The sequence below is a fragment of the Myotis nattereri genome, assembly GCF_964212035.1.
Source record: "Myotis nattereri genome assembly, chromosome: 9".
NCBI lineage: Eukaryota > Metazoa > Chordata > Mammalia > Chiroptera > Vespertilionidae > Myotis > Myotis nattereri.
In genome coordinates, this window is record NC_138084.1 from 6,489,493 (window position 1) to 6,509,987 (window position 20,495).

The 20,495-nt window shown below is 56.5% G+C and overlaps 2 protein-coding genes across 3 annotated transcripts; both read right to left on the bottom strand.

Moving 5' to 3' along the window:
* Positions 1-253: 253 nt before the first annotated feature.
* POLD4 (DNA polymerase delta 4, accessory subunit) lies at positions 254-2,230 on the bottom strand. 2 transcript variants are annotated; one of them, XM_081098381.1, is made up of 4 exons: positions 1,954-2,230; positions 1,620-1,709; positions 1,294-1,405; positions 254-727 (listed from the first exon to the last, which is right to left on the bottom strand). In XM_081098381.1, the coding sequence occupies exons 1-4, from the start codon at positions 2,048-2,050 to the stop codon at positions 703-705; spliced, it is 324 nt and encodes a 107-aa protein (XP_080954507.1). In that variant the 5' UTR covers positions 2,051-2,230; the 3' UTR covers positions 254-702. The 2 variants fall into 2 exon arrangements, with proteins under 2 accessions (XP_080954507.1, XP_080954506.1); XM_081098380.1 differs by lacking the exon at positions 1,294-1,405 and having other exon boundaries at positions 261-727; positions 1,954-2,124.
* A 7,468-nt stretch (positions 2,231-9,698) lies between these two features.
* On the bottom strand, positions 9,699-20,248 carry CLCF1 (cardiotrophin like cytokine factor 1). Its single transcript, XM_081098379.1, has 3 exons — positions 20,071-20,248; positions 12,957-13,123; positions 9,699-11,137 (listed from the first exon to the last, which is right to left on the bottom strand). The coding sequence occupies exons 1-3, from the start codon at positions 20,084-20,086 to the stop codon at positions 10,643-10,645; spliced, it is 678 nt and encodes a 225-aa protein (XP_080954505.1). The 5' UTR covers positions 20,087-20,248; the 3' UTR covers positions 9,699-10,642.
* Positions 20,249-20,495: the final 247 nt, after the last annotated feature.

A 20,495-nucleotide genomic window follows, 5' to 3' on the forward strand; every position in this document is an offset into this window, starting at 1 on the left:
TTTCTCTGGTTGGTCAATGCAGGTAACTAAAGAGTACTTTCCCTGTGCACCACCAGGGGGCACCGGAGGCCGCTAAGCTCTTGGGAGGACTTGTCCGTTGGTCTTCTGAGGTGTCTTTCCTCTCTCTCAGGTCTGTTAGGCAGTGGAAGGAGGTACATGCACCTTGTAAAAAAAGCCGGTGCTGGTTCTCTCCCACCTATCAACTTGCTGGGTGATGCCAACGCAAGTAGAGCCACATTAAGGGACAGGAGGTTAGGGTGCCAGGCTGTGTTATTTATTGATAAGCATTAGTGAACCCCTTGCCCTGTAAGCTTAGCCAGTTCTATCCTCAGATTCCTAGCCCTAGGCAGGAAGTACATCTGCTAAGTCTGTTCTGCCAAGACTGTGCCTAAATTGCTACAGCATCCCCAGGATCACAGTGTTTAGGTCAAGGAGGTGTACGGCAGGTATCAGAATGGTCATGTCCGGTCCTTGTCCTCAGAGACCACCACCAATGCCGGAAGTGCTCCTCGGCTCTCAGAGGGGCTCTGCTGGTTAGATGGAGGGCTGAGCACGGAGACTTCCAGATTCAGTCTCTTTCCTTCCCTGCAAGACTCCTTCCTGCAACATCCTCCACAGCAGGGCTGAGCTGAGAGGCAGTAACTGGCTCTTGCTTGTGTCCTGAGGTTCTTGGGTAGCGAGCAGGAGACCTTAGGTGGGACCTCAAAGGGGATAGAGATGCCAGAGACTGTGCAAGGGGATTGGGGGAAGAGAAACCAGAGGGTCATTAAGTCCCTTGATCTGACTGCACCAGCACCAGTTCTTGGCTATGGCCTGTAGTCCTTGGCCATCCCCTTGGTACTAAATAGATAGTACCTTGGGCCCTGGGTATACCCTTCCCCCACCATTACCTCAGAGATAAGAATTATTAAAGTGCCCTAGCTTGTTTGGCTCAGTGGATAGAGCATCACCCTGGGTTTGGTTCTGATCAAGACCACATGCCCAGGTTGCGGGCTTGATCCCTAGTAGGGGGCGTGCAGGAGGCCACCAACCAATGATTCTCTCTCATCATTTATGTTTCTATCACTCTCTCTCCCTCTCCCTTCCTCTCCGAAATCAATATATATATTTAAAAGAATCATTAAAGCAACCTCTGCCCTCCTGAGCCAGGCACCTTGTAGAACTTTCTTGCTTGCTCAGCAAGGACTCCAAGCCAGCATCCAGGTCAGGGCAGCCCCCACCCAGGACCAGCAGGCTGGTGGTGTCTGGAGAACACTGGCTCCCCTTGAAAGCCCTCCCTGGTCTGTCTCTGACCTGAACTGGAAGCGGGGATCTCCAGGGTGGGTTTGTAGCACCTGATACACTTCTGGGGGAGGCTCCAAGCCCATCTGCTCTGCCCGATGCCAGCGCTGCAGCCTTGTGATCCCTGCCAGGGTGGGAAGAAGACAGTGGGGCCTCATGGTGGGCAGGGAAAAGTCCAGGCTAGAGAATGTGTGTGGAGGGGTGTGGAGGGACCTCTGTACTTCCCAGTCTCAGGAGACAGTGCCCAAAAGGACAGGCAGGGGCTTGGATTGCTTCAGAGAGATGTGGGTGATAGGTCTGGTGCCAACATGTGCTTCTGGGGCTTGCGGGGTCCTCACCTGTGCAGGGCCCATACTGCCAGGCCAGGTCAAACTGCCTCAGCAGCTCCAGCTCCACTTCGTCCACGCTCAGGGGCTGGATCTCTTCCTCTGCAACGACAAGCTGTTCCTCAGGCCTGTCCAGGACTGTACCCTGCGGGGCTGGCTCCCCGCCCCTCCCCTCACAGCTGTCCCTCTGCTTCTCAGCCCTCACCACCCCCTGCCTCTGTCTTCTGCTGCCAGGCCTGGTGTAGGAAGTAGAGGACATACTTCACTTCCCCTTGCATTGCCCACATCCGCCCACGTCCCATGTCCCTCCGTGTCCACTCCCCCGCCCTCCCCATGCCCCAAAGACCTAGCTCTGTTGCCAGCTCCCCCTTGCAGTGTCCAGCGGGGCCCTCCCTTCTCTTCACTACTGGGTAGGAGTCAGTGATGAGCCGCTTCCGGCCCATGGCGGCCACCCAGGCAGGCGGAGAAGGCGATTGCAGGGAAGGAGAGAGACAGGCCAGCGGGCACGAGAAAGACAGCTGCTGAGATGACAGAGGGCTGGGCCAGAGAGCGAGCCTGGGACCAGCAACCGGCAGACAGAAGGACCAGACAAGCAGAGAGGAAGTCCGCAGGTTCCAGGGAATGACGTCTCTCCCCTAGCCCTCAAGCACGCAAACATCAAAGACCTAAGCCAATGGCAGGCCGCCTCGGAGAGGCGGGGCCCGACTCCAGCCAATGGCAGACGGCGCAGGCAGGGGGCGGGGCAGCTGCAGCAGCTGTGTTCTAGGGGAGAAGGGGTGAGGCTGGGGTGGGGGACCTGTCAAAATGCCCCAGACTGCACCACCTCCTCCTGCGCCCCCCCATTGGCCCGCAGTGGGTCTCGGGGGACTGACAGAGCGTTATCCTCAGGCTCTCACTTCCCGTTTTCCCTTCCTAGGCAAATGTTCTTTTCAGCCTCACTAATCCCCGTGGCAGGTTTGTAACTCCCCAGGGCCCAGCTGGAGCCTTCCACTCCCTCCCCCCCTCTTTGGCCCACAGCATGTTGTGGGGGCAGGTCTGGAGGTCCGAAGAGAGTTTGGGCTAATCCAGCCCTCTTCCCTGCTCCCACCCCACCCCCACTGGCCCCAGGAGAGCTGGCTGGAGAAGCCCATGGTTCTGGAAAGCTCCTTTCTCACAGTCTGCGCCCAAAGATACTGCCCACCCTTGGTCCAAGCAAGCGTTTGCCTTGTCGGCTCTCCTGGGGTCCCACAGCCTGTTCCTGCGGCCCTGCTAGTCAGGAAGATTCCGCACTGAGCAGGAGGCCACAGTGTGTTTGGACCCCCAGTTCTTCACAGCACAATATGCATGCCTGTATCACACGAATGTGAATGTGTGAGCAGAAAATACCAACAATAAACCTAACACTTATATGGCACTTACAGTGTGCCAAATACTGTCCTAAGCACTTTCCCACAGGTTCACTCCACTAAAATGGATGTAAAATGGTTCTTGAAAGTAGGAAGTACTGATAGTCACAGACGTTGTGGGGCCCCAGTTAGACCATAGCCCCTCTGTGCTCCTCTGGAGCCCACAGGCTATAGGGGCAGGCAGATGGGACTCAGAAGTTGTCCGTGCAAGGATAGCATTTCTCACAAACAGGAGAGGGGGGAAGGGTGGGTCAGAGATGGGTTGGACCACAGGGCTGGCTTAGCACTGGAAGACCTCCTGGAGGAGGCAAGCTGAATAAACAGTGCCTCTCAATTCTCCACCCATGACCTTTGTCCCTGGGCTCCTGTCATCGCTGACTCACCCCTACACCCGCCTCCCCCTCACCAACTTCCTGGCAGCAGGCAAAAGTGCTGGCCAGTGGGAGTCTGGGAATCGGCACAGGGACCAGCCCTGCTCTAATCACCCTCTAGAGATCCCATCCAGTTCTTCCCTTCAGGGGTACGAGGGCCTGCGCAGGGCACTGCCTTCCCCTCCTTCTGCTCTGGAGTCTGAGTGCCCTGTGACAGGAGGGAAGTGGGCACAAGTGAGAACACAGGAGAGTGGACCACTGAAGGGGAGGAGAGGAGCAGGCATGTCTCAGGGGCCTCCTCCCGCCTGGCTCTCCCCATCTACTTCCTTGGGGATGGGCCATGTCTGAGTCCAGAAGTGAGAGCTCGAGGCGCATTGTACAGAGCTGCAGGGCCCTTCCCTGCTTTATTGTTTGGGCTGGGCCTGATCTAATCCCCTGTCTGCATTATAGACTAAGTGGGGCCCACATTGAGGGGCCCTGCTGTATTGGGAGGGAAGCAGGGAGGCCCTCTCCACCAGGCCTACAAAGGGTTTAGGTGTGGGGTCCAGTCAGGCACTGAGTACTCTATGGAGGAATGATGGTGTCCAGCTCTGTGGGACTGACGACCCTCTCCCCAGGGGGCATTGCCAGAGGTGTATGGCACCCAACTCCTAAGCCCACAAAGCCCTAAGGGAATAGGGAGCCATGGGTGGGGCAGATCCCTCCTCATTCCTGGCCCCTCCCACCCCTGAAAGCTGATAGCCGTGAGGCCCTGCCACCGCCCAGGGAGCGTGAAATGGGGTGTGCCACTGGGCGGCCACAGTGGTTCCTACTGCCTATTCCCTCTCCCCTCTGGCACCCTGACCTGCTCTGTGGACACTGTCTGGGTCATCCCTGCCAGCTGCCCCCAGCTCTGCCTGGCCCAGGCCCTTCTAGCCTCTCTCACCCAGCCTGGAAGATGTCTCCCTTGGCCTTCAGCTTCACCCAGAACCCCCCAAAAAAGGAGAATCAGGGCAGTCAGCTCTAGTGCAGGCACCGAGGACTGGCTTGCAGGAACTCTCCACTGGCAGCGTTGCCCTCCTCTCCTAGTCGATGGCAATGGGATCGAGCTCCCAAGGTTGGAAGGAGTTGGCACCCAGGGGTGTAGAACCATCTCTGTCCAATTGGCATCTTTCCTTTACTTGGCATCTGGCTCCTTAAGGTGTTCTGGCAACTAGACCGGACTTTCACCTTCCCTTCTTTACTTCCCCAACCTTGTCTGCTCCCTATCACCTTTCTTCCTTGAACCCCTGCCCTATTCAGGCAGCCTCCTGGCCCATCCCCAAAGCTGCTGTCTGGGGCCTGTCACAGTTCAGGCTTCAGGATAGAAGGCCAGGCCAGAGGTCTGAGTTGGAGGCTAAATTCTCTCTCCTTTAGGGAATTTCCTGAGACTAAGGCCTAAGTTCCTGTGTCAGCCCTAACCCTCAAAGGTTGGTGATGGGACTAGCAGGAGTGACCTTTGTACTTTGGCCTGGGAATACTCAAGGCCCTTGCTTCATAGTCAGGACCAAAGTCTTGGAGGAACTCAAAAGAAAAGGAGAGAAAAGAACTGAAACAGAAGCTCAGAACCTTCCTGAGGGCTGAGGCCCACCGCTGACTGCTCCAAGGGGAAGGGGGATTAAACCTGGCTTAGCTCAGACAATGAGGCAGGATGGGGGGGCCTCAGCACCGCGCATGCACCCTAAGAGCCCCTTCCCTTCCCCCAGCTCATGATGGAGCTTGTGGGGAAAGCCAGCTAGAGCTAGGAAGGTGGGGGCAGGTGGAGGGAGAGAGGGAAGCAGCTGCCTGGCGCCCAATGGGCTGTGGGGCGTTGCCCGCTCTCCTTCCCTCTCCCTAGCACACCCCTTCCTCAGGCCCTCAGGCCCTGCCACCCACCCAGAGCCCCCACATACTCATACACCCTGGGCCCCATTCCCCACCCTGTGGGCCAAAATTCTTTCAGGCAGCTCCTCCTAGTCCCTTACGACCCTCCCAGACATCCCACCTCAAGTTCTTCCAGGTTCTCTGGCCTAGTGGGCTTAAGGGGTGGGAGCCTGGTAGAAGGCAAAGCTTCCCCTGGGTCTGGGGGCGTTTTTTGCCACTGGATGTCTCTTTTTTCCTGTCCCAACCACCCACTCCAAACCTCTCATCACCTCCCTTTTTACCTTAGCCAGCCTTCCTTGTAAAGTTCTGGGGAGATTTGAAAAGGGGCCCTTCTAGCCATTCCTCCCTGTGGCCACCAGGTGTCAGACTTTGTCCAGCTGGGAGGAAGTCCTAGTTGGTTTCCACCCCATCAGCCAAGCTTTGGAGATCAGGACAAGTTGGAGAGGGGCCTAGAGGACACCTCTGAATGGAGGCTGAGGGACCCTGAAGGTTGAGATGAGGAAAGGGCTGGATTTCTGGTCCTAAAGCTCACAGTATTCTCTTACTGCCCCAGCCCTCACCCCACTGACAAGGGCTTTGTCCACTGTTGGGAAATTGGGGGAACCAGGCTGAGTCAGGGAGCTCAGGAATTGAAGTGACAAAGGCAGGGGCAGTTGTGGCTCCAGAGAAGGAGGGGCTGAGAGGAAGCCACCCATCAGAGCATTCAGCCAGGCCTGGGTCACTGGTCATTGCCCTCTAGGTTCAGGAGAACAAGGGCCTCCCTTGGCCCTTCCCCATTTGGGGTGGCTGTGGCAAGTGGGTGAGTGTGTGTGTGAGTGTATGTGTGTAACGTGAGTGCTTGAATGAGTCTCCTAACTTACTGAGGGGGCCCTAAGTCCTGGATGTCGGGTCAGTCTTTGCAAAAAGTGGGCAACTGGCAAGGTGTGACTACCCTTTTGCCACCCTGTGTCTGAGCCTCTTCTGTACCCACTCCTATGACCCTGGAAATTGTCCTCCCCCACCCCCCCCCCTCCACCCATATGACAGTTCTCCATCTTAAACACAGGGGTGTTAGATGAAAACGAGATTCCTAATCCACTCTGTAATATCTGGAAAAGACAGGGAGAAGGGCCTTCTCTCCCCCACCCTCTCACTTTCCCTAGGCTTCCTGGGAACAGATCCCTTTTAGAGACATCATCCTCCCTCCATGTCACTGAAGGGCTTCAGGTATTCTAAGTTCTTAGGTTTACCTCTGGATACCTGGGCCCCTGACTATAAGACCATACTTAAGAGGTTAAGCCTAGGATAACCAATAAAAACTCATCACCTCTCCTGAAACAGCTGTGGATGGAGAATGACAAACCCACTCACAGAAAAGCCTGGTAACATGCCATTTACCAGGAGCTACCTGCTCCTTGACCTATAGTACCAAAACCCAAGGAGGGGCTCCCACTGTCAACACCATCAGTAGGGGGCTATTTGGAAGAAAGTTCAAAAACTCAAACTATGAAATGTCCTCTATGACTGGGTTTTCCTCTGTGTCCACCTCCCTAACCCTGCTTCTAGGGTGCACCCCCTGCATTCTTCGCTGGAGAAAACTCCAGCGCTCATCCACCCTTCTTCTCCCAGTCTCGTTCCCATTTCCCGTGGCTACTTACCTGCCTGCACTGTGCTCTGTAAGGCATATAGTCACTCAACAGTACCATTTCTAACCACCCAGAGTCCCACATACTCACTGCCCCATGGTTCACTGCCATTCCTGCCTTTCCAGTCCTCAGCTTTGGGGAATGCCCTTTCTCCACTCTGTCCCTACCTCTGGGCATCATCTCTCGCTTGCTAGGGAATGTCACAATCCATGCCAAATGGTTGGTGACAACAGAGCTGTGTTTGCTGATGTTACCAGGTTCCTTGTGGCTGCCCTTTTGATTTTCCTGTGCTTTTCTGTGATTCCATTCCCCAAGTCTCTCCATTCTTCCACTGCCACTCCTCAGGCAGCAATGACATGTTTAGATCTCTTCTGCTTAAAAAACAACAACAGCAAACCAACCAAACAAACAAAAAACCTTCCATGCTTCTGTTACCATCTCTAGATATTCCTTTTGCCACCAAACTTCTGAGGGAATATATTTACCCCTTCTACTTTCTTATCATCTCCTTCTTTAATCTCACAGTTTGGTATCTGACTCTTAACTGCTTTTGCAAGGGTCACCAACGACTGCCTGGTTTTACCAATGCCAGTGGATTTTGCCCATATTCTCTCTGTTCTTCTGGGGCATCTGACTCTGTCAATCAGCAGCTTCCTTAAAACTCCCCTCTCTTGACTTTCAGCACATTATTGTCTGGACACACTTTAAATCAAATTATGGAGAACTTTAATCTGTGCTCGGCACTGTGCTAAAATGCTGTAGGAATGCAAAGATGAATAGATTACAGAGCCTGCCTTCAGGATGCTCCCTGCTTTAAAGGGAGATGGACACACTTAACTATCCCTTGCTTTGCCCATTCTTCAAGAATGGTGTCAAATCCCACCTTCTTTATTTATGCAAAAGCACTTATTGTGTGCAAGGCACTGGAAATACACAGTGATCTCAGACAATCCTTGCCTCCCTTCTGGGGCTCACAGACTAGCAGAGTCCTCACCCAACTGGGAGCAATTGCTTCTTCCTTGATGTCCGTAGTATTTTCCTTGGGTCTTTCTAAACTTAATCAAATTCTACCTTGGATTCTAGCATTTGTGATGAGGGAAGGAAGTAACAAGTTGTTTTGTTCAACACACTAATTGATCACCATCTTTAGGCTGGAGCTTGAGCAGGGTGCTGGGATAGACATGGGGAAGACTCGGAATCTGTCCCCCAAAAGCTCACTGTACAGCAGTGTGGGACAGCCCTCTCTTCCCCCTGTATTCTGTACAGCCCTTTGCTGGGTGCCTTACATATAACAGCTGCTACTCATTTTGCCCCTGCATGGAGACAGCCCAGATGCCCTCTCCTGTCTTGTTAGGCAGAAGGCAGGGCCATGCCTGGGCAGATTTCCCTCCCTGAAGAGCCTGGACCCTGCAGGGTGGGCATGTTCCCTCCAAGTTGGGCCAGGTGACTCAGGGACATTCAGCAGAGCCTGGCTCGCCCCACCCACACGCAAGTCCAATAGTTCTGGCCTCTCCCTTTCCAGTGGTTCATGTACTTGTGGGGACCGCCCAGTGCATACGACACGTGTATGCTTTTGTTCCTTATTGATCCAGGTAAGCTGGTCTTCTCTTCCCAAATAGATTACAGGCTCTATAATGGCTTCTTTTATGTTTCCTATACCGAGTAGCACAGTGATAGGCAGGTAATGTCTTTAAAATATTTATCAACTGCCTGGCCAGTGTGGCTCAGTGGTTGAGCATCTACTTATGAACCAGGAGGTCACGGTTCGATTCCTGGTCAGGGCACATGCCTGGGTTGCAGGCTCAATCCCCAGTGGGGCATGTGCAGGAGGCAGCCAATTAATGATGAGCCAATTCTCTCATCATTGATGTTTCTGTCCCTCTCGCCCTCTCCCTTCCTCTCTGCAAATATTTAAAAATATTTGTCAACTGATTGACATCACCATCACTTGTTACTTCCTTCGCTTAGGGTACTGTCTCCAGGAGGCCCTTGTAAAATATCCATGTATTACCTGGGAGCAGTTAGCCATTAATTTATCCAGCGGCTCTTCACTAGATTGTTGACACGCCATATGCCACAAGTAATCTGTTTTACTAATCGCTGCTGCTGTATTTAATATCCCATTTTACAGTTGGGGAAACTGGAAAAGAGAGAGCTTTAAATGATTTGTCCAAGGTCATTTAGCTCATAGGTTATGAAACTGGAATTTGAGCTTAAACCACCCCTTAAACAGCATCTCTCCTATTAACTTGCAGTCCAGTATGAATTTTTCTCTTTCCCACTAATCTGTCTTACATTGGAAAGGAGTAGTCACAGCTGACGACTTGGCTGTGGTCTGTCGCCCTCCCTAGCAGATGAAGGGCAATGAGAAAGCGAGGGTCACTGCTGGGGAGAAGGAGCCCAAAGGCAGCCACAGGTGGAGGTTCTGGGGAAACTGAGGACTGAATGCATGGGCTGACTACTTGGAAAGAGCATGAGAGGAACAGCTAAACTGTTTTTCAAAGAGACATACCTCTGAGACCACTAAAGTAACCCGGAGAGGTGAGGTGGACTGAGCAAAGGCGGGGAGAAGGAAGGTAAGTGACAGATAAGAAGGCTTTTGGGAGGACTAAAGGAATATGGCGTTGATGGGGAGAGCTGGAGTGAAGTCTGCTGTGTATACATCTTCCCCAACAGCATGGGAGAGCCTCTTCCCCAAGCTCTTTGCATCTCTGAGTTAACCTTTGGGCTCCCGGGCTCTCCTCGCAGCCACGGGAGCCAGGGGACACAGGGAGGACCAGGAGAACTAGTAATGAGAGCAGGGAGGGGGGGCAGTGCCAAGCAGAGATGCTTCTGGGGCAAGCATTTTATTTGTTAATACAAGAATAGAAAATTTGCAATAAATATAATCTAATAAATAACATCTCCAAATAAATAAATATTAATACAACAAACAGAGTCATGAGTGGTTGGGGCTGGGGTGCAGGGCCTGGGGAAGCTGCCCCATACACCCGAAATGCTACTGCAATGTAAACTTTCAGGAAATCCTGTGGCTGTCGCTATGGTTGCCCTCCCCAGGCTGGGCAACCCACAGATACCCTGGAAAAGGGGGCAGAGAGGAGGCACCATGATGCTGGCAAGAAAATTCAAGACAAGGTCCTTTGGTTGCCACCCTGTGCCACAAGTGCCTTGGTGACCCCAGGGTCCAGTCTGTGCCTGCCCCTCTGCTTTCAGTATTACCTCCAACGCAGACCTCACCTCTTCCATTTTTAATACCATCTCTTCCTGTTTGGACTTGCCACTGTGCTTGTTTCCTGAATTGAATGTATGGAGTTAATTGGGGTAGGGGAGCAACACCCATCTAAGGAGAGTGAGGCAGCAAAGGGCTTCACCCCAGAAAGGCACATGCTGCGGTGGCCCCCTCCCTGCCCTACAGGCATGCTTCCTGCAAGTGCCGCTTAAGGGGCTGGTTGGGCACTGGCAAGTGGTTGGCAGGAAGCAGGAGGCTGTGAGAGCTTTACACCAACCCGAAACACTTCGGACTCCCTTGAGCATTACTTCCTGTAGAAATGGGAGGGGGCCTATTGCACCTCTTCTCCAGACCTGCAGCACTTTGGGAAGTAGGGAGGGGATGGGTCTTATTGCATCATGCCCTCTTCCAAGTCTGGGAAGGGCCAGAGGCTCACAGCTTCTGTCTCCTGGCTCAACAAGTGTTGGCACACAGGTTTCTCCCTCCCAGAGTGGGAGCAGGGTTGGAAAGGGGAGGGGAAAGAGGAGGTGGTAAAGGTCAAAGATTAGAAGCCATGGGTCCCCAGGTGCAGGGTGACAGCAGCTGCTGGAGGTTGCATCTTCTTCTTGAGCCGGTTGAAGTCCTTAGCTGAGCGCCAAAGCCAGGTCTGCAGCTCCTTCAACAGCCAGAAGTCATCCATCTTTTGGAGGAAATCACTGTGGGCAGGGCCAGGGGCCCAGGTGGGCTCAGTCCCGGGCAGAGGCTGGGGCAGCGGGTAGCCCAGAGCTGCCATGACACCCGCAATGCTGCCCAGCAGCCCCTGGAGGCTGGTACAGAAGTGGGCCAGGCTTCGGCGCAGCTCAGCTGCAGCAGCCTGGCGGTTGAGGCCACGCAAGTGGCACAGAAGGTGGCTATAGGCCTCGTAGTTCTGGGTCAGCCGCAGTTTGTCATTGAGGCTTCGCCAAACTTCCAAGTTGACAGTGGCCCTGGGTAGAGTCTCTGCCCCCAGCCGAGGTGGGTTGAAGTCAGGCTCGTTGAAAGGGGGGCCCAGGTAGTTCAGCTGTGGAAAGGAGAGGGCGATGGGGAAGGAGGAGGGCAAAGCAGCCAGCTTGCCACCACCAGGAGATACCTGTCCCCAAAGCGTCTATTTCCTGTGTCCCCCGACACTGGCCCCATCTCCATGCTAGATCCCTCTGTTCACAGGCCAGCCCTAAGTTTCTCCATGGATGTCGTTTGCATGGAGGTGACAGTTGACGCAATGAGGGTACTGAGCTCTCTATGGAGAGGTGTAGAATGAGGAAAATTGAGCAGCAGATACTCAGGGAGGACTCGCTGATCGGCTGTGTGTGCAAGCCTCTGGGGAGGGCCCACCGGGAGGCAGGGCAAAAGAGGAAGAGGAGCGATGGGGACCCAGGAGGCCAGGCTGCAGAGGTAGAAGGTGGACCGAGAGTGCAGAGCCAAGAAGAGTTCAAGAGGCAGCAGTGCTCAACAGTGTGGCTGTAAAACAGAGAGCAAGGAGAGTGAGCCTTAGAAAATACTGTTGGGTTTGGCAAGAAGGAGGTGCCTGACAACCTTGGAGAGAACCGTTTCAGTGGCCTGGAAGCCAGATCGCAGGGGGTTAAAGCGTGAGTGGGTGGAGAGGAAGTGGAGGCAGAGGGTGTAGACCACTCCTTCGAAAAATTTGGCAGGGAACGCCAGGAGAGAAAAAGGGTCGGGAACTAGAGGGGGTAGCAGAGTCAAGCAAAGGTTTTCTGGACAGGAAAAGCAGGTCGAAAGGCAGAGGGGCCTGTGGGCATCAGAGCTCCATTTGCCCAGTCCCACCAGCTGAAGGGCTGAGGACAGAGGTACACACGAACCTCCAAGGAAGGGCTCAGCCCATGGAAGCAGGACTGCAGAAGAAAGAAACTGAGGCAGTCTCAAGAGCTGGGCTGAAGGAAGGGTATGGAAGTCAGTGTGGGGAAAGGACAGCCTTGCCAACCCCCGGGGGAGAAGCCTGGGGCCCAGGGAAAGGGCTGAGGGAGACAGTTCAGCGGGGAGAGAAAGGGAGAAGAGAGGGGCGAGGCCTGGGATAGGCAAGGGCCCAGGGGGAGGTTCACACGCTGACAAGCACAGAGACAAACTAATTTCCTCGGTGTATCCTGGGGCTGGAGCCAGCTCCCCCGCCACCCTCCTCCCCTTTCTTTCCCTGGCTCCAGAGTAGGGTCTGGGATGTAGAGGAGGAACACGGGAAGAGGGGGCCAGTTCCCGTGGTCCTCGCTAACTATGACCCTCCTTCCTCCTCTCCTGGGCTCTCCAAACACCTCTGGACTGCCCCCAAATTCTTATGGCAGAACTTCAATCCACACCCTGAGCCCCCTGCCACTACTGACCTGGGTTCCCTGCAGCCCCCTTCCCACAAGTCCCCCCTAGGAGGCCCATCTAGGATGGGAGAGGCAGACAGAAGGAAGGCCCATGGGTCCAGAGCAGCAGGGCCCCAGGTCTGGGGCAGAGGCGAGCTGGAACATAGGCATGGGAGGTGGGGCCCCTCCATCCCCACCCAGCCCCACCCTTGCAAGAGACACCACAACACGGTGTAAACAGAGGAGACTTCCCTGGCCCCCAGGGGGAGGCGGGCGGCTGGGCAGTCAGCCAGTGGGGCAATGGGCCAAGGCGGGTGCGAGGCCTGCCCACATGCCTAGTCCTGGGGCCAGGGATGGGGAGGAAGGGGCACCCTAGAGGGAAGGGCAAGAGACAGGCCAGACATGGAGACTGCTTGGAGCCAAAGGTCCCCTCTTCATCACCCCACATTCATCAGGACCCCTCTACCATTCTCTCCCCCCACCTCCTCTTCTCATTCTTTGCCCAATTCCCAGACCCCTAAAGCTGCCCCTAATACTCACATAGGTCCCAGCCAAGCTGCGGAGTTGGTGCTCCAGGTAGCGGGTGAGGTCATAGGTTTTCTGGATGGAGGGACCAGGCCCTGGGTCCCCTGTGCGATTGAGGGCTGGCACTGCAGGGAGGTGCCAGAGCACGGTGCACAGGCAAGCTAGCATCCCCCACGAGTCCCCTGTGGACAAGAAGCATGAGGGTGGGCCTGGCCTGGTAGAGATAGCAGCTGGCAGCCCCTCAGGTGTCTGTCCCCACCTTGGGCTGGGAGGGAGGAGTGGAACGCCAGATGGGAGGCAGGGGGGGATGGAGGAGGGGAGCATTCCTGGCCCCAGAGAGCGTTTGCTCGTTTATGTGTGTGTGTGTGTGTGTGTGTGTGTGTGTGTAGGCATGTATGTTATACATTATACCAGTAGATACTGGAGAGTATATTTGTGGGTCAGCTAACAGTCACTGTATGTGCCACCATGTAGATATGTGTACAAGGAGGGCCAGGCCTAGGGACACGAATCAGTGTTCCCAAGTTCCAGGTGTACCTCAGCCTCCTCTCCCAGCCTCTAGTTCCACTGCAGCTTGCAGGGAGCCAAGGGGTTGGGGTGGGAAACAGCACATGTCAGAGCTGCCAGCTGAGAGCAGTCAGCCCTGGGAGAGGTGGAGAGAGGCTGTCTCCTCCCTCCTGTGTCCCCCCACCCCACCCCCGAACTAACAAGTCACAGTCAAGCTGTAGGAGGCAAGGTATAGAGTCAGACCACCAGGGTCAGGCAGGACACAGGGCTGGCTCATGCGGTCAGTGGTAGGGACATTCTAGGATATGATCCTTGGTGTGGAAATGCAGGATGGGGTTAACAGAGAGTTAACGTTCACCCTCAGGGAAGCGTGCTCCAGTCTTATATAGCAGCGGTTCTCAACCTGTGGGTTGTGACCTCTTTGGGGGTCGAACGACCCTTTCACAGGGGTCGCCTAAGACCATCGGAAAACACATATATAATTACATATTGTTTTTGTGATTAATCACCATGCTTTAATTATGTTCAATTTGTAACGATGAAAATACATCCTGCATATCAGATATTTACATTGATTCATAACAGTAGCAAAATTACAGTTATGAATTAACAATGAAAATAATTTTATGGCCGAAACCGGTTTGGCTCAGTGGATGGAGCGTCGGCCTGCGGACTGAGGGGTCCCGGGTTCGATTCCGGTCAGGGGCATGTGCCTGGGTTGCGGGCGCTTCCCCAGTGGGGGATGTGCGGGAGGCAGCTGATCGATGTTTCTCTCTCATCGATGTTTCTGGCTCTCTATCTCTCTCCCTTCCTCTCTGCAAAAAAATCAATAAAATATATTTTTAAAAAAAGAAAAAAAAAAGAAAAGAATTTTATGGTTGGGGGTCACCACAACATGAGGAACTGTATTAAAGGGTCGCGGCATTAGGCAGGTTGAGAACCACTGTTATATAGGGTTTTAGATGGGGAAAAGGTTAAGCTGCATGAGGCTTTCAATCAGCTTTCAATCAGTGGAGGGGGGCAGGGAGAGGAAGAGAGAGAATGATGTATTCAATGAATTGTGTCTGTCAGCTGATGGCGCTGGAGAGTCTGGACATCTGTGGATGCCAGAGGCCAGGGGTCAGTGCTGTGAGAACAGACATAGGTGGTTGGGAAACATGATTTTCCCAGCTTTTAGGTGAGGTTCAAGATCAAGAACACTTGGCCAGGATTCAGTGGGCATTGGGACTGGGTAAAGCAATTAAGGTTAGGATAAGGTAAGGCTATAATTGGCATTGGGCTAGGTTAGCTTTAAGGACTGGGTTGCTTTTAAAGTTTCAGGTTAATTTATTGGGATTTGGCTGAGTGAGTGTGGTTGAGGTTTGAGTCCAGCTGGGGGATGTGGTTAGGTTTGGGCAGGCAGAGGGTTGGCTGGGACTACGGTTTGTGAATGTGTTGATTCAGATTTTCAGATAGGGTGATGCATGGCATGTCACTAAGAATATTGCTAGTGGATTTTGAGCTTGGATAGATGTGAGACCATAAGTAGTTTTTTTCCTTCTAATTTATATTCTATACTTTCACATTTTCTGCAATGATTTGTGTTGTTTTGATAAAAGTAAGTTGGATATGGGTTTAACAATTTGACTGTACTTAGAGTTAGGAGAGGTTTGAGTTAAGACTAGGTTAAGTTTACAGGTAGTCATAATACTGGGTCAGGGCTTTAGAGAGGGTAAAACTTGGAAGGGTTTAGGATTCAAATTGTATAGAATGTCTCTTACAGAGTGTAAGGATCAGGTGGGACTCCTGCAGTGTCCCCAACTGGTCAGTCCTTATATATACTGATTTCAGAGAGAAAGGGTTGAGAGAGAAATGAGGGAGAATCATCCATCGGCTGCCACCTGCATGCCCCACAGTGGGGACCAAGCTTGCAACCCCGGCACGTGCCCAAACTGGGAATTCAATCATGACTTCCTGGTTCAGAGGTCGACCATCACTGAGCACGCCAACTGGTCAGTCTTGACTTTCAGATGTGTGACTGACTGGCTGTACTGGTGGAGCGTGGGAGGGAGGGTCCTGCTGGTCTCAGGGACCTGCCCTTTTGGTGAAGGGCTCTTGGTGTGTGTGCGTGCGTGTGTGTGCGCGTGTGTGTGTGTGTGCGCATGTGTGTGTGCGCATGTGTGCGTGCGTGTGTGTGTGCGTGCGTGTGTGCGCGTGTGTGTGCGCGCGTGTGTGCGTGCGTGTGTGTGTGCGCGAGCGCGTGTGTGTGCGCGCGTGTGTGTGTGTGTGCGTGCGTGCGTGTGTGTGTGTGTGCGTGTGTGTGTGTGCGTGCGTGTGTGTGCGTGTGTGTGCGTGTGTGTGCGTGTGTGTGTGTGCGTGCGTGTGCGTGCATGTGTGTGCGTGTGTGTGTGCGTGTGTGTGTGCGCGTGTGTGCATGTGTGCGCGTGTGTGCGTGCGTGTGTGTGTGTGCGCGCGCACACTCACAGGCATGTGTTTTAGGACAGAGCGGAGGGTCAGGCACACAACTGCTCCCTGAGGGACAGGCTCCCTTGTTGCTCTGCCCCCATCTCCAGCCTGTGCACTCCCTCCTGAATGTTCCTTACTCTTTCTTTCCGTCTGCGCTCTTGCTGACCCTGAGGTCCTTTCTAGTCCCTGTTCTTCACATCCCAAGACAACTCCAGGCCCTTCTCCCCTGCATGAAGCCTTGGGCTACTCTTAGCCTGGCTGTCTGACTGAGTCACTCCCAAGATCCTACTGGTACAAGGTGGGGGTAGTTTTGGAGGTAGAGACCTGCTGAGGTGGGCAGTGGCCCTTCCAGCCTTGAGGTAGCTTTCAAGATTGAGTCTGGCCTGGCTGGCAGTCAGTGGCAATGCTGAGGGTCCTGGCTGAAGCAGGAATTGGGAGCTGGGCTTGCCTCTTTACCCCACCCTGCTTTGGGCAGCCCTGCTAGACAAGAGTTCTGGGGCAGGGCTCTGCTTATCCCATTTGGGGGGGGGGGGAAACAGTCAGGAACGCAGCTATGGGACTTGTTTCCCCCCTCCTCTTCTGGGCCCTGTGGGACATCCCTGGGGAGCACTGGCTCCCTACACAGGGACAGTAGGGGGAGAGGGGGAGAAGCCTTTGGATAAACAAGAGCTAAGTCATCTGGGCAGAAAAACGGCTCATGAAATTAACCAGACAAGGCCGGTGTTTCCAGGAATATTTCAGTTCTGAGGTAACTGTCACTGCAGTGTGGGTGGGTGGGGGGGTGCAAGGGAGAGAGCAGAAGGATCCAACTGACTGACCCATAGAGAGAACCAGAAAGCGGGAAGGAGACTCAGAAACCCAGAGGGGAAAAGGGCTAGGAAAGGAGAAAGGGGACAGGACGGGGCTCTACCCTCTGTCATGACAGCTTCCACTCCGGGCAAAATGTTCCCATATCTCAGGCAGCAAAAGCATCTGGGGCAGAGACAACCTGCGGTTTAGTTGTAAGTAGCTTGCAGCTTGCCTGTGTCCCTAGGAAGGAGAGTGCAGTGGGCATCCTGGAGCCCTCATTGACCCTCCTCTCCAAGTTCATGGTGTGCAGGTGGACCTGGCCACTAAGGGCTGTGTCCTGGGCCCCATCTCCCAGTCCTGGCACCCGACCAGCTCCCGCCCCAGCTCTGGCTCTGGCTGCTGCCCACTGATTGTTTACATCCCGTCTTCCCCTGTGTTTATAAATCCGGCTGAGCACGTGAGGAGCTAATGAGTGCAGCTCACGTTTCCTGCTGCAGCCCCCCTCACCCCCCCATCCTGGCCCCCGCCTGGGCCGGCCCCTAATTCCATCCAGATCCCTGGGCTCTGGGAACCGAGGCCCCCCTCATGAACACTCACAGGCACACCTCGGACTGCAAGCGCATGGCCACCCTGACACGCTGCACAGACAGGCACACCTGTGTGTGCATGTCTTTGGCCAGCTGCCCCTCAGTCTGTAGCCTGTATCCCCCAGGCTGACCTCACTCCACTCACTAAGGGTTTGGGGCTCGGCAGTACAGATGTGCCAGGATGGTCAGGGTGAGCAGGACAAGTCAGCTGGGAGACTGCTCCTGGAACTGGTGGCTAAGAGCTATCAGCAGAATGCATAAGAGCCCGAGTGTAGGGCTAAGTGTGGGAGCCAGAAGGAAAAGCCCTGTCCTCAGGCCAGATCAGGAAAGCATCCTGGTGACTTTGAAGGGGTCTATTGAGGGGAATTGGGGGAATGAAGCAGGTTAGGGGGTGGTGCCCACTGTGGTATGAGATCCAGGCATTGAGACTAAGAACGGGTTCATGGGGGAGCTTCCCAACCTGCCTTCCCAGGGAAAGGCCCACAGTCACAGCGGGACTTTCCTGTCCTCTGGGCTGCCTGGTCTGCCCTCCCCTCCATCCTCTCCTTGGTTCCTGTCCCCCAGGCTGCTGAGAGGTGGCTTAGTGAGTGAATACACATGAGCCCCCAGAAGTCAGGAGACCTCGCTTTGCCAGCAGCCCATCAGGTAATGGGGCTGTAGTGAGGGCTTGCACCGTGCATGCTTAAGTTCCTCAGCAGAACCACAGGGGCTCTGTCTCTGCTGTCCTCCTCAACAGCTCCCCACCCCCCCCCACCCCCGCCCTTCTCTTCCACCTAAATGACAAGAAACTGAGGCCTGGGAAAGCAGCAGCCAGGCAGGCCAGCTGCCTTGCCTTGTGAAGTCCATGTGCACACAGGAGTTGGGCTTTCTTTGGAGTGAGAGGGTTCTGGATGGTGCTGCAAAAGGACCCTGGGGGTGCTCAGAGAGAGCTGAGGCCAGGGAAGCTGGGCCACCGGCTTTAGCGAGGCAGGGGAAGAAGTTAGGAAATGTAGGGGTAAGTGTGTGGGTGAGTTTCAAAGGGTGTTGTTATCCGAAAGGCCTGGGAGGGGCTCTGAGGGACCGGGGCTGCCCCGGTGTGAACAAGCAGGTGGGATTGTGGGGAGGAATGTGAAGTGTCACTAGCGGCCGAGCGGGCGTGGCAGGGCGGTGTGCACAGTGTGACTGGGCAGGAGTGCGGGCTCTGCGAGGGGAGAGGGAGGGGGGAGCCTTCTGGGGCAGCTGGGTGACAGTTGCTGCCATCACTGCCTGGTGCCCGTTCCCTGGTTGAGCTCGTGGCTCGGGCGCAGTGAGTGCCTGAGCCAGCGGTGGAAGCAGGTCTGGTCCGTCAGGGGATGTGCCTCGGTGTCCCACGGAAGGGCATTGTGTGTGGGAGCCCAGGAGGGGTCTGCGGGGACCCTGAGAGACGGGGGTGTCCGTCCGGGTTAGAGAGCGTCTGGCAGGAGTGTGTCCAGCGCCCCCGCCCACAGCCTCTCTAAAGGGCTCGGCTTGCTCCGGCCGCGGGACCGCCTGCTCCCCTCGGCTCCGGGCAGCCCCCTCCGACCCCTGCGGGAGGGTCAGGCCGGGCGCAGGGGAAAGCTGGGACGGGCCCTCCGGGACTGGAGGTCTCTGGGGAGGACTTCTGGACAGCAGACAAGGAAGGTGGGAGGGCAGAGGTCAGGGGGACGCTGCGAGGCTCCAGGGACGCGGGGTTCCCTGGGGGCCTCGGCGCGGGAACTGTGCGGCGGCGGCCGCTCCTGGCCCTCCCCCCTCGGCGGTGACCCCTCGCTCCGGGCCCTCTCCCCGCGGCGGCGGCGGCGGCGGCGGCGCCTTCCCCTTGTGTGGCCCCGGCGCCCCCGGCCCCGCCCCCGGCCCGCTCCCGCCCGGGTGCTCCCTTCCCGTCGGCCGGGGCGGGGGCGGGTCCGGGGCTCCGTGCTCCGCCGGGCCGCTGCCCCTTCCCGCGCGTCAACTCCCCGATCCGCCCGCCCGCCCGCCCGCGGGCCGCCAGCGCCCAGCGGCCGCTCCCGCCGCTCCCCGGAGGGTGACGGACTTTTTCCTGCCCGGTCCGGCCGGGCTGCGCCCGCCCCCCCTGCACTAATCACTCCCAGGCCGAGGCGGGCGGTGCGAGGACTCGCTGCCGCCACCCCCACCGCCGGCCCCTACCTGCCGCCGGCTCCTCGGCCGCGGGCAGCATGGTGGGCTCCGGCCGCGCGGCGCGCAGCTAGGAAGCCGCGAGTCCGGCCCGCGGCCCGGCCCGGCCGGGCTCCGCTCTCCGCCTCTTCTCCCCTCTCGCCCGCCCTCCTTCCCGCCCTCTCCTCCGCCGGGCCGGGGAGGGAGAGCGGCACGGCCCGAGGTGTCGGCCTCCCTCGCCTCCCGCTGGCCCGGCCCCGGGCTCCCCTCTGTCTCCCTCCTCTCCCTCCCTCTTCCTCTCCGGCCCCCACCACCCCGCGCGCCGCGTCTCCCTCCCGCAGCCCCGCTCCCGCCTCGGACTCGCTCTCCCCGACTTTTGCGCGGGGCTCGTCCGTCGGGATTGGCGGGACCCCGCCTCGCTGGGGCTCCAGGTGGCCGCCCCCCCAGGGCTGCGGGTCTCCGGGACGCCCCGCCGCGCTCCCGGCCACCTCCTGGCCCCGCGGAGCGGACTCCAGGAATGCCGCGTCCCGCCGGGCCGCTCTCGAGGGCGCCCAGCCTTGCCTCCACCGGCCCGAGCCCTGCTGGCGGGGGCAGGTCCTGGCTCCCGGCTCCGGGCTCCCGGGGGAAGGATGGAACCGGATCTCGAGGCTCCTGAGCGGAGGCGGGGGCCGGGGCCTCGGACGCCTGGCTCCTACCTGCTCGGAGGTCCATGGGGCTGGGGGCCGGGCCGGCCGGGCGAGGCTCCTCTCCCGGAGGCTGGCGGAGTGGGAGGGCGAGCCGCGGCTCCAGCGAAGCTTTAATAATCCCATCCGCCAGGCCCACTCGCAGGTTTTTTTCGCTCGGTTTCGGATTTTTTTTTTTTCAGTGTGGGACATTCTGCAAACTTTTTTTTTTTTCTGACGTGTAAAGCTGTAACCACAAATTGTAGCGGCCCTCCCTGGGGTGGGGGGAGGAGGGGGGAGGAGGGAAGGGAGGGCTTCTGGGGCTCCTCTCCCTCCCACGACACCGAGGGGGGGTGAGGTGAGGCGAGGCTGCGGTGGTACCACCCTGGGCCTCCTGGGGGAGGGGGCGGGAAGGGCATCAGCCGGTGTGCAAACTCTGAGAGCTCAGGCAGGGAGCC